The sequence below is a fragment of the Rhododendron vialii genome, chromosome 9a (assembly GCF_030253575.1).
Source record: "Rhododendron vialii isolate Sample 1 chromosome 9a, ASM3025357v1".
Taxonomy (NCBI): Eukaryota; Viridiplantae; Streptophyta; class Magnoliopsida; order Ericales; family Ericaceae; genus Rhododendron; species Rhododendron vialii.
Genome location: NC_080565.1, coordinates 612,595 through 625,160, shown reverse-complemented (window position 1 = coordinate 625,160; position 12,566 = coordinate 612,595). Strand labels below are relative to the sequence as shown.

At 41.4% G+C, this 12,566-nt stretch overlaps 2 protein-coding genes and 1 pseudogene across 2 annotated transcripts; 2 read left to right on the top strand and 1 right to left on the bottom strand.

Moving 5' to 3' along the window:
• LOC131301820 (disease resistance protein RPP13-like) overlaps positions 1-8,455 on the bottom strand; it is a 42,418-nt pseudogene extending 33,963 nt beyond the window's left edge.
• On the top strand, positions 3,878-4,410 carry LOC131301566 (uncharacterized). Its single transcript, XM_058327928.1, has 2 exons — positions 3,878-3,881; positions 3,989-4,410. Exons 1-2 carry the CDS (start codon positions 3,878-3,880, stop codon positions 4,408-4,410), a joined length of 426 nt encoding a protein of 141 aa, XP_058183911.1.
• On the top strand, positions 6,646-11,563 carry LOC131301565 (uncharacterized). Its single transcript, XM_058327927.1, has 5 exons — positions 6,646-6,665; positions 6,807-6,990; positions 7,086-7,172; positions 7,236-7,388; positions 10,853-11,563. The coding sequence occupies exons 1-5, from the start codon at positions 6,646-6,648 to the stop codon at positions 11,561-11,563; spliced, it is 1,155 nt and encodes a 384-aa protein (XP_058183910.1).
• The last annotated feature ends 1,003 nt before the right edge of the window (positions 11,564-12,566 follow it).

Genomic DNA, 12,566 nt, shown 5'->3' with positions numbered 1-12,566 from the left:
CACTACATTGGGAAAACAATCCAATCCAATCCCACTAAATTAGAAAAGCAATATAACATAATATATGTATGTCATAGGAAAAAGGGTAAGAAAAGTAATTCACACATTAAGAAAATGAAAACATAAACGTAAAAAAAAAGGAAGAATGAATTCTTACCTGACATAGATAAGAAGGATGGATATTTAAATTTTCCTTAAAAGCTCAAGACTTCAGCTTGAAAGAAAGACAATCATTATCCAAAGCTTCAATACTTAATTACTAGTAAGCCCACTCATCCCAATCCAAAGGGGGGTTCGGTCTAGGGATGGAGCGTATTCCGTCTGGCATCCAAACATCACCACCGCCTCTTGGGCCTACTATCAACAAACCCTTAAGCACAGGCATTCCTCCTTCTTCCACTTGAATCTCCCTCAAGAAACCACTCCTTAGTTGTAGGATCTCGAGTTGAGGGAATCCTCCTGCGGTGCAAACCATCTTTCCACGGTTATCAAACAACAAGAGAATTGTCAATTTTGGAAGCTTCTCCAACACTGGCATAGGATCTTCACTAAGAGCCGTTGCATTTAAGTGGAGGTACCTGAGATTTGGAAGCACCTCTGTTGGCAACTTCCAATGTGTCATTGCCCACCTACGGAACCCGCTGACCAACCTCAATTGGAGGAGGTGTTGGCAGCGACAAAGCGGCTGCAAGTCGACCTCGGAACTCTGACTTACCTTCAACTCCAAGGTTTCGAGGTTTGTTAATCCACCGATACAATCTAGTGTATATCTGTTGTTGCCCTCTCTGACATATTCTATGGTAAGCTCGCGAAGATTGATCAAATCCATTGGGTTAAATTCCATCTGGTCCTCGACAGCCACCTCTTTGAGAGTTTGAAGATTTGTCATATTGTCCACTCGAAACGGCCACCTGAAACGTCCAATTAAATGTCTCAGCTGCTTTGCTTTGCATATCTCATCAGGTAACTGAATTGGAGCACAGAAGGGACTTCGAATCAATTCTAGGGTTTGCAGAGCATGCAAGTTACCTATGAACTGTGAGAGTGCATTCATATTGGTTAACCCCAGGTACCTCAAGTGAATCAATTTCCCGATTTCATCGGGCAGTCTTTTATTCTCCTCCTGTCGGTAACAATTGGATAGATCATCCTCAAGATCTAGCACTCTTAGTAATCTCAACTGTCTGCGTAAGGACTGTAGTTGTGCTATTTCCGGGTCTTCATTTGCTAAATTGAAAAACAAGAGGGTTCGTAAAAGCATATCTGATTGGTCCAATGAAACAAACCTCTCAAATCCACGATAGTAGGCTAGTCTTCGACCGTTGGGAGCAACTGTTCCTTCATAGATATGAAGAAAATTTAGCTCCTTCGACTTTTCGATTGCGAAATCACGGAGGAGATCATGCACTCGGCATGTTATGATTCTCCTCCAATTTCTTTTCACTACTTGAATCAAACTTCTGTCAATTAGCTCTCTCAAATACACCTCTGCCGCCTCCTCAAAAGATTCTTCGCCTGGTTTTATGAAACCCTCTGCCACTCACAACCGACAGAGTTTCTTTGCATCAATTTCGAAGTCTTTTGGAAACAAACCCAAGTAAAGAAAGCATGACTTCAAGCGATGGGGCAAATCGTTGAAACTTGAAGCCAATATATGTTGAACACGACGCGAGTCATGATCCCTTACATGGCGCCACATGTGCTCTGCCAACTTGGGCCACTGGTCAGGATCTTTTCCTCGTAGTAGCCCACCCAATACAACTATGGCTAGGGGTAAGCCATGACACTTGCTGGCCATCTCTTTAGCCAAACTCTCCAAGCCTGGAGGGCAACGACCTTTTTGATTTCCATGCTCGTCGTAGTGAGGAAATGCTTTACTACAAAACAATTCCAAACTTTCTCCGTCCTTCAGAAATGGGAGCTCATGGACATATGTTCTCTCATCACTAGGCTCGGCAACAACTTTGTTTCGGGTTGTCATGATTACTCTGCTTCCATTTTTCTCATCTGGAAACACTCTACTCAAGCTTTGCCAAGCATTTACATCCCAGACATCGTCAAGCACCACCAAATATCGACGTCCTTTCAAGGTTTCACGTAAATGAGGCTCCAAATCTTCTTCTTTCATCTTCTCTAGAAACTCGAATTCCTCGTCCAGCCTTTTGAAAGATTTTAGTATTGATCGGAGACGATCTTGTATTTTGTAATCAGTGGACACCGAAACCCAAGCATAACAATGAAATTTGTCTGTAGGACTAAGAGTGTTGTAAAGCTTTCGAGCTATAGTTGTCTTACCCAAGCCTCCGGTTCCCACGATTGAGATCACATACCGATCTTTCACTTCCTTCACAAGTTCAAACATCAATTTGTCAACTTCCTCCTTGAATCCTACAACATGCTCATTGTCTTCATATGGGCGTTCTTTTCGTAGCCAATTATCTACTGTATTCATACGATCTGATCCTTCTCCTACATCGTCAATTTTTCTTATCCCGAAAGTTACTTGATTTTGTTGGATCTGATTGAGCTTGGTCTTCAATGTCTTTATTTCCCGTCCTATACGACAGAGATTTGCTTGTTGGATGAGGCTTGAATATTTGCTGCAAATGCAAAAATACTTCTCAAAGCATTTTTTTAACCCCATCTTCTTTGGAGTCCCTGCTTCTACTTTGAGGATGAAGTTATCAATAATATCCTCGGCCTCATAAGCAACATCTCTGATATCGGATATCCACTTGCGCATCCGATTGTCAATATCTTGCTTTTCTTCTGCATCTTTCAAGAAACACAACATATACTCCAATTGGCCTCTCAACAATTCAACGTCATCTTTCACTCCTCGTAAAAAAACAACTTGTTCGATGAGAAGGTCACCAAGTCTATCCACGACGAAGGAGACAACAGCGTCAACCATCCTCAGCAATTGTGTTCCTTGCTTCTCTCACTCTAATCAAGAAGGATAAACAACCAAAATTAACATATGTGACCAAAATTCTTGCTGGAGTATAACTAAAGCTATATTGAGTTCACCTTTAGATGGACTGCCTAAAGTTGGGTTTTCTTCAAGGAGAAATTGAAGACCTGAAATAATGGCAATTTTTTTGTTTGGCAATGGCTCACAAAAATCTTGCATGCATATCTGTAACTGTGAATTTATACAATAACAAAACTAAGGGGGAACTTCAAATAAGTTGGATTTAGAGACTATGAGATGAGTTGGAAACTACACATCATTAGGACTATGTTTGGTAGTGTTTCAGTTTTTTTGTTCCAATAAACAATAAACTAGTCTTTGTTCAATGCCAAAACCAAGATAAAGAGAGACCGAAAGCATGTTTTGTGCCAACTGAAATAGTAAACAAAAACAGGAACAAAAATTATTTTTTTAAACAAAGTATTAGAAATGTTTATTACACTAGAATGGTTTATAAACCTGACTACATCATGTTAAAAAAAGATCGCATCCTTGCGGGATGCCATGAATTTCAATTAGTCTTAGGGCCGTGCTTCATAAATTACCAACAAGTAGATTGCGCGCAAAGCGAGCAACTTTAGGCCATTCATTTAGGGGTGGCTTGTAACCTCTAGATCTATGCAGGGCCCATCTTAATTAGCGTCGTAGATTTACAATTCAATTTGTATGGTGGACAAAAATTGCTTAAGTTACTTTATATATATGTTCATTCACTTAACTATGATCATACAGACAAGTAGAACCTTATCATGCAGCTTGTAGAACTAATTTTTCTAAAGGCATGCAACATAGGCCCACATCCAAACTCGTTTAAAATCGATAAGGGTTTTTCAATATAGGTATAGGTCTGAGTTCAATTCGAGGAGAAAACAAGTTTCCCATTCTATCGGAATTCTATCGGAAATGGGCAAGCCACCTTCATTTGGCTTGATAATTGGCATCCAAATGGTCCCCTCTACAAACTCTTCGATGACAGGTCTTTATCTAGACTTGGTTCCTCTTTATATGATAAAGCTAGTTCTTATATTGTGAATGGTGAGTGGCACTGGCCTAGGGCCAGAAACAGGACAATTCAGCAGATTCAAACCTCAACCCCTACTTTAACTTTGGGGGATGGAGATGATCTGATTACTTGGTCCATCTCTTCTACTGGTCTTTACTCTACCAAACATACATGGGAAGCTATAAGGAACAAAAGCCCAAAGGTACGATGGTCTTCCTTTGTCTGGTATTCCCAAAATGTTTCAAAATGGGCTTTTATTCTTTGGGTTGCTTGCCTTAAGAGGCTTGCTACTAGAGACAGGCTCAAGAGGTGGGGTATGCAAATTGATTCCCTATGCATTCTCTGCTCTCAGACTGAGGAATCTGCAGCTCATCTTTTCTCTGACTGCCATTTTTCTAGGCAAATTTGGGAGTCTATTCTTAACAAGGTTTAGATTCATAGGCCAGCTAGTAAATGGGAGGATGAACTAGACTGGGCTCTCAATTTCAGTAAAGGGACAGCTTTTCGGGCTCTTATATTCAAGCTAGCTTTTGCTACTGGGGTGTACTTTATTTGGCTCGAAAGGAACTCTAGAGTGTTTGGTGGGGGCTCTAAGAGTCCAGATGAAATCTTTGCCTGCATACAAGAAAATCTGAGGCTTAGAATCTGTACTTGGAGGAATATCCCCAACACAATTGAGAACCAAAGTATTTGTAATCTTTGGCAAATCTCTTCTAAAATGTTGGGGAATTCTGTCCCTTGGGGGTTTTGACGTTTAGTAGTTTGTTGTAGGCTTTCTTTGTAAAGTTTGATTGTATTGGGATTTTCCTCCCCTGAGTTTTTGCTTGGTTGGCTATAAAATGCATCATTTACCAAAAAAGAAAAAGTTTCCAAAAGTTTTCTTTTGATGAAACTACCCTCTATCGGCAGGCCCCCCTCTTAATGTTGGTAAGTAGTTTTGAAATGAAATGAAACCAAGCTACAGTAAACGCACTGCATCTCATTAAGCAAAACAACTACGCATGGAAACAAATATAACAAGGTTTAATTGAGGATAAAGCAGCACTCTAAACATCGACAAAAAAAAAATTGAGAATCACAGCTAGCTGAACTTACAATCCTCCCTAACTTCTCCATTAGTAATATCAAGTAAAATAGTAGAAATAGAGACACAGTTCACAATGAAATTACTCAGAGATTGTTTCGGTTTTGAAAACCTAGAATGCAGATCCATCTTGTAGCTCTCTATAGTAGATTGACTATATACATTGAAGTGTGCCAACCTGAAGATAGCATCATTGTGATAATTCTGTACTTATCTCTTAGCTAGTTATAACTTATAACTAACTATTCTAGTCTATAGTATCTTGGCTTGCTTTGGGAGACCAAAATACCAAATTTTTTCACCATAGAATGGTTGCTAATAGAATGAGAAACACTATTTTAAGTTTGGAGAATGCTGATGGTGTGAGATTGGATTATCCTACATAGAAGTGCAGTAGGAAATTCTGGGTTATTATACAAAGCTTTTGGGTTCTGAGTTTGCTTCCAGGGTTGAAGCTATGGATGCCTTGGCCCGTGCGATTTCTAAAGTAGTTCCTATGGATATGAGGGAAGCCTTAATTGCTCATGTGCGTGATATAGAAGTTGTGGCTGCCTTGAAGTCTATCAAGAATGATAAGGCTCCTAGTCAAGATGGTTTTAATTCTGCATTTTTCAAGATGAACTGGGATATAGTTGGGCCTAACTTATGGAGGCTATTAGGTATTTTTCCAGTAGTGGTCAATTGCCTGTGGCTTGGAATGCAACAGCTATTACCCTTGTTTGCGAGATTGCCTCTCCTGTTATTATTGAAGACTTTAGGCCTATTGCTTGTTGCAACATTGTGTACAAATGTCTTACCAAGATCTTGGCTAATAGGCTCCAAACTGTTCTATAGTTCTACCCCTGATTATTAGCTCGAACCAATCTGCCTTTGTCAAAAGGAAGATCTATTAAGGACAATATTCTCCTTATGCAGGAGTTAGTGAGAGGTTATCATAAGAATGATGGCATTCCCAGATGTGCCATTAAGCTTGATTTAATGAAAGCTTATGATTCAATTGATTGGGCTTTTCTTCTGGATGTTATGCATGCTGTTTAGCTTTCTGACCTGTTTATTCAATGGGTGAAGACTTGTATCACTTCTCAGAGATTTTCTGTGCTCATCAATGGAGAACTCAAGGGTTATTTCTATGGGAAGAAGGGTTTAAGGAAAGAGGGCCCTCTGTCCCCTTACCTGTTTTTACTTGTTATGGAGGCTTTCACTGCCCTTTGCCAGAAAAAGAGTGAAGATGATGGCTTTATCTTCCACCTAAGGTGTAGCAGTCTCAGTCTTTTTGCTGATGATCTGTTTATCTTGTGTGGGGCAGAGGGTCAGTCCCTTTAGATTGGTGGCTAGTTCTTTGCCTGAGTTCATAATTTCTATGGGCTTCAACCTAATCTCCAAAAGTGCTATCTTTTTTGCTATTGTTTCTGAAGAAAGGGAGGGGGTTCTTAGGAGTATTTTGGCTATTCCTGAAGCTTCTCTTCCTGTTAAGTACCTAGGTGTCCATTTAATCTCTTGCTAGGTTGAGATATAGTGATTGTGTGGTCCTTGAAGCAAGGATCGTGGCTAGGATCTCTTCATGGGCCAACAAGCAACTCTCACATGGTGGTAGATGTCAACTGGTTAGCTATGTTCTAATATGGCGTTCAACACTATTGGTGGTCCTCTTTTAATTTTTTTTGCCAGCAACTTTTTAAGGAAGTTGAGTCTGTTATTAGATCTTTTTTTCTGGAAAGGAGTTGATGTGAAGACAATGGTGCCAGGTTCGGTTGGAAATCAATTTGTTGTCCTAAAGTTGAAGGTGGCCTTGGCTTTAAGCTGCTAAAAGATTGGAATAGAGCCACTATGATTATGCATCTATGGGCTCTTAGCATGAAGGCAGATACTCTGTGGGTTAGATGGATTCATAGTTTTATGATTAAGGCACAGTGCTTATTGAACATAGAGGTCCCTGCTGACTGCTCTTAGAAAGATTATGGGTCCCTGTGGCTTTTCCTTTTATTCGACATATTTTTGGAAATGGTGATTCTACTTTCCTCTAGTTGGACAACTGGCACCCATTGAGGCCTTTTTATGCCAAGTATGGTGACAGAGTCGTTTATAATTTTGGAAGGTCTCTTGCAGCTAAGGTAAGTTCTATCATTGTTCATAACAATTGGAGGTGGCCATGACCTAGGAATCGTATAACCCAGGAGATCATTGAGCACGCCCCAGCTGATTTGCTTCCTCATGTTGAGAGGGAGGATAGGGTAGTTTGGATTCTAACCCAGGATGGAGAATATTTCTCTAGGTCTTCTTGGGATGCGTTGAGGTCTCCAAGGGTTGAAGTTATCTGGCATGTGTTGGTATGGTTCAAGTTCTATATCTCTAGGTGGGCAGTGATTCAATGGCTTTCGTTTCATGGAAAATTGGCTACAAGGGACAGACAGGGCTCTTGAGGATTTCTTTCTCACAAGAGCTGTGTTGTGTGTGGTGCTATTAAGGAATCCCATGACCATCTATTCTTTGTGTGCCCCTTTTCTGTTGCTATTTGGCAACAAGTGTTATTGAAGTGCAGAATAAGTAGGCTCCCTCCCCCCTTGAAGTAGGAAATCTCATGGGGTATTAATTTCTGTAAAAGGAAGTCTATATTCTGCACGGTTTTTAAACTGGTATTTCTTGCATCCATCTATCACCTTTTGGGGAGAAAGGAATAGTAGGATCTTTAGACAGAAAGGTGTGGTTTGGCAGGTGGTTTACGAGCATATTATTGATAGTGTGAGGGCATGCCGGCGAGTGATGCCGCTGTGAGTGGCAGAATGAGGATAAGTCGAAAGCTAATGTTCGGGTTTTGGAGTCTTGGAGAGTTCAGTTTTGTGTTTAGGCCATGTAAATTTGCTTGTTTTGAGTTTCTGTTTCCTAAGTGTTAGGGCGGTTTTGTTTGTTTGTTTTTGGCTGGTGTTTCAAGGTCATCCGACTCATCCCCTTGCTCCTTTGTATCTCTTCTTTTGGTTGGTTATAATACTTGGCTTTTCAAAAAAAAAACTAACTACTCTATGGTTTTCTTGATAATAAGCTATTATTTTCTTTCTATGATTATCCATTTAAACTACTATTCAATTGGATCACCGATTGAAGTGCGCTAATGTGTGTCACGCTTGTAGTGTAGCAAACTTAACCCCACATGATCTCTACTATCATAAACTTCTCTCAAATGCAAAGAAATTAAGCATAAAAAGAGGGAAAAATAGACATACCACCACAATGTCGCTTATGTGTGGTATAGTGACTTGCTACATCATGGTTAGGTCAATTTCTGGCCAACTTTCACTCTGTGAGATAAAAGATAAAGAGACAGAATAACTATTTCCATGGAGAGATTAGGAAATTTGAATGCAGTTAGCACAACAGGCACTCAAAATTTTACAAGCGAAAAAAGAAAAAAAAAACTCAAAAGCATCGGTCCACCTGCGAATTTCATAGTAGTCTTCACATATTACAATTATCAATCCTCAACTGAGAACACCCAAGTGGTCACACAATCCAAAAAAGAAACCAGTGTATAAACATGGATCTCATAACAAAAACAAAAGTGCAATATTAACATGACAATGAATGAACCAAATATTTGTTTCGTACGTACCATATTATCTAGAATTTGAATTTCATTCTAGCTAGCAATGGAAAACTAAAAGTAGGAATCCAGCAGGAATATTTGTCATTCATTATTCGTAAGAATATTAATTTATCAATTTACCCAGTTATTTGTTTCTTTTCCAATCGAACAATACAAGGTTTATTAATTCAATAGGTTAACAAACTAAATGATAATGATTTGAATAAATCAAAGGAAGAAATAGGCATTAAATACTAAAATGATGATACAACCCTTTCAGTTAGCCATTGCTATAAAAAGATACCATATATTGATAAAATACTCTTTTTCACATAGTTAGTATAAACAACTTCTAAAACAGTTGGGAAGACAATATTTCGGTCGAATGAGTGTAACGTATCATCAACAAATAAAGTCAAACATACCCATTAAAGATTAAGCGTGACAGTTTAAAACAAAATGTTGTAGTACTCCCAATCCTTATATGTTGTGTTGTGACATAGGACTCAACCCCAGATTTAGTTCCTTAATTTGTTTTGAAGATTTGAATGTTAAAAACAAATATTATCCTAAACATCAAGAATTAATTCCATTTCTCAACTGTACAGAGACACAATGAAGTTGATAAAGCACTTGATTGAAGGAAGACATAGGGGATTTGCTGGGGCCTGATGTTGGTGGTGGTGTGTACTTCTTTGCCTCCTTTAGTATTTATTTTCGTAGGCCGGTTCCCGTCGTCGGTCTCTACATCTGGGAGAGGCTGGCTCGGCTTTAACGGCGAGGCTGGGCTCCGGTATTTTGTGCGGCGTTGTATGTTGAAGGTGGTTAGGGTTTGAGAGTTGGTTTGGGTGGGCCGGTCCAAGGGTTGGACCGGATTTGGGTGTTTTGGGCTTTCATTGTATATTTTGGGTATAAGGTTGGGCTTTATTGCTTATCTGTTTTAGACCCTTGCAGACCTTTAGATGTTCCGGGCTAAAGATGTTTCATCTAATTCTTTGTTGTATCCACTTTCTCTTTTTCTCGTTTATTAATAAATTTTATTTTTGCTGATAAAAAAAAAGTGAAAACAAAGTCTACGAACAAAAACAGGAAACTCTTGATCGGGCCAAAAGGATTGGGAAAATTTTGTTGGAAATTTACGGAATTTCGGGTGAATGAAACCGGGATTTTGGAGGGTCTTCCGAGGCAACCGGTCCCGGGTTCGTTGTATCTGGACGCACCACCACAATCAATAGACGTATTGATGTGTGTGGCCGTAACTCCCGTAACCCCTCTACCTTGATGGCAGCATTACTCCTCCCCATGATGGCCATGATGATGTTTTATTCAGCAATTGATGGCTGTTTTATTCTTGTAACCTCCAAGCATTTGATGGCAGCATAATGACTGAATTCATTTCAGCATTTGATGGCTGCATTCACCCCTTCTTCCTCCTCCACTCTATATAAAGGAGGCTCACGTTTTGGAGGAAGGATCAGAAAATTCCAGCCCTTCCAATAATTCCAGCATATTGTTCTTTGAGAGAGAGTGACAGGCGGTAGTCAGTTCGGCCTAAGGCAGTCGTGCGCGGCTTGGCCTTGGATCAGTTTTGGTTGGCCTCTGGGGTGATTTACTTGGCTTCTGCCTTGACATCGCCTGGCCTTGATCCCACTGTTATGATCTGCTTGGCAGAGGCGATTTGGGTGCTAGGCATGTGATTAGCCAGAGGTGGCTTGCGGCCTATGTGTGCCTTGCCTGAAGTGATTAGCCAGTGGAAGGCGTGAATCACTCAGCCTTGGTGCGCGGCCTATGTGTGCCTTGCCTGAAGTGATTAGCCAGTGGTAGGCGTGAATCACTCAGCCTTGGTGCGCGGCCTATGTGGTGTTAGCCGGTACCCAAATTACGCTGCTTTGCAGAAGGGGAAGTCAAATGGCCACAATCATGCTAGTAGCAGATTGTGTATACCGTTTACCTTTCGGGGGCGCTGCCCCCGAGCCCCCGCCAGGGGGCGCGACCCCCTGGACCCCCGCAACCTGACCGGGCAGGTCGATCCCCGCTGAGGGCGCTGCCCCCAGGACCCCCGCCAGGGGGCGCACCCCCTGGGACCCCCAGGTTACATGGTATTGTGGGGGATGTTAGACTTAGCTTATCTGATAGATTGTTAATCTATGCTATATAGCTTGTCATTTTGATATTGAGATTTGTTCTCTTATATGTGGTTGTTCCTAATTTCAGGAAAACATGACAACTGAGCAAGGGAAAACTATTGGCACTGGCAAAGAGAAAGAGACTGGTAATGTCAGTGGCACTGGAAATGGTGGTGTGGCTATTCCAATTCATGCTCCTATTCCTGGGATTCCCTCCGTTCCAATGTCTCACGTGGAGAGACCGGGCAAATTTGTTGGGGTCGATTTCAAAAGGTGGCAACAGAAGATGTTGTTCTATCTCACCACCTTGAACTTGGCAAAGTGGCTTGTCGAGGAAGCACCCGTTATTGCTGAGGATGATCCTGACACTCAGAAGCGGATTGATGTGGCTAGGTGGAAAAAGCATGACTACATGTGCAAGAATTACATCTTGAATGCTCTAGATGATTCGCTGTATTCTGTGTATGGCGAGGCTCCGTCGGCCAAGGAGTTATGGGAATCCTTAGACAGGAAATACAAGATCGAGGGTGCTGGGTCCAAAAAGTTTGTTGTGGGCCGATTCCTTGATTATATGATGGTGGACTCCAAGTCTGTGGCAGTCCAAGTCCAAAAGTTGCAGCTCCTGCTCAACGAGATCAGGACTGAAGGGATGATTCTGAGTGAAGCATTCCAGGTGGCTACGGTCATCCATAAGCTACCCCCAGCATGGAAAGAATTCAAGAGCTATCTCATGTTCAAAAATAAGGAGATGACCTTGGAGGCTCTTTTCATCAAGCTCCGTATTGAAGAGCAGAATTAGGGTATGGATAGGAGTGCAAAGGCCTCCTACATGGCCAAGGCAAACATGATGGAGCATGGTCAATCTTCCGGTGGGAGGAAAAACCAGAATGACAGGCGTTCTGACAAGCGGTCTGACAAGCAAGCTGGTAAACAGAAGGACAAGAGTGTCAATCTGGGACCGAGAGGTGGTATTGCCAAGAAACAGAAAGAGAAGTTTCAGGGTACATGCTTCAACTGTAACAAGTTCGGGCATAAAGCTTCAGAGTGTAAGAAGCCACCTAACCCTCGCACTCAGGCACACTTGGCTCAGGTGGAGACAGGAGTGTCTGATATCAACCTCTCGGCTATGGTATCTGAAGTGAACATGGTTGGTTCAAACCCGCAGGAATGGTGGGTAGACACTGGGGCTACACGTCATATCTGTTGTGATAGGCAGTTGTTCACTACCTTCGAGCCGGTTGCTAACGGTGAGAAGCTGTTTATGGGGAATTCAGCTACCTCGGATGTTGCAGGGCAGGGGAAAGTGGTCCTGAAGATGACTTCGGGAAAAGAGTTGACTCTGAATAATGTGCTGTTCGTGCCAGATATTCGTAAGAATTTGGTTTCTGGTTCGCTGTTGAGCAAGCACGGCTTCCGCCTGGTTTTCGAGGCTGATAGGGTCACTCTGACTAAAGCTGGAATGTATGTAGGGAAAGGTTACATGACCGATGGTCTCTTTAAAATGAATGTAATGACTGTTATCCCTACTATCAATAAAAAGAAATCCCCTGTTGCTTATGTGCTTGAGTCTTCCTTTTTGTGGCATGGTAGACTAGGTCATGTTAATTATGATTCTATGCGTAGATTAATTAACCTGGACCATATTCCAACTTTCCAATTTGATAAAAAACATAAGTGTGAGACTTGTGTAGAGGCTAAAATGCCGAGAGCATCTTTCAAAACAGTAGAAAGAAGCACAGAACCTTTGGGTTTAATCCACACTGATGTGTGTGATCTGAAATATGTCCAAACTCGGGCCGGTA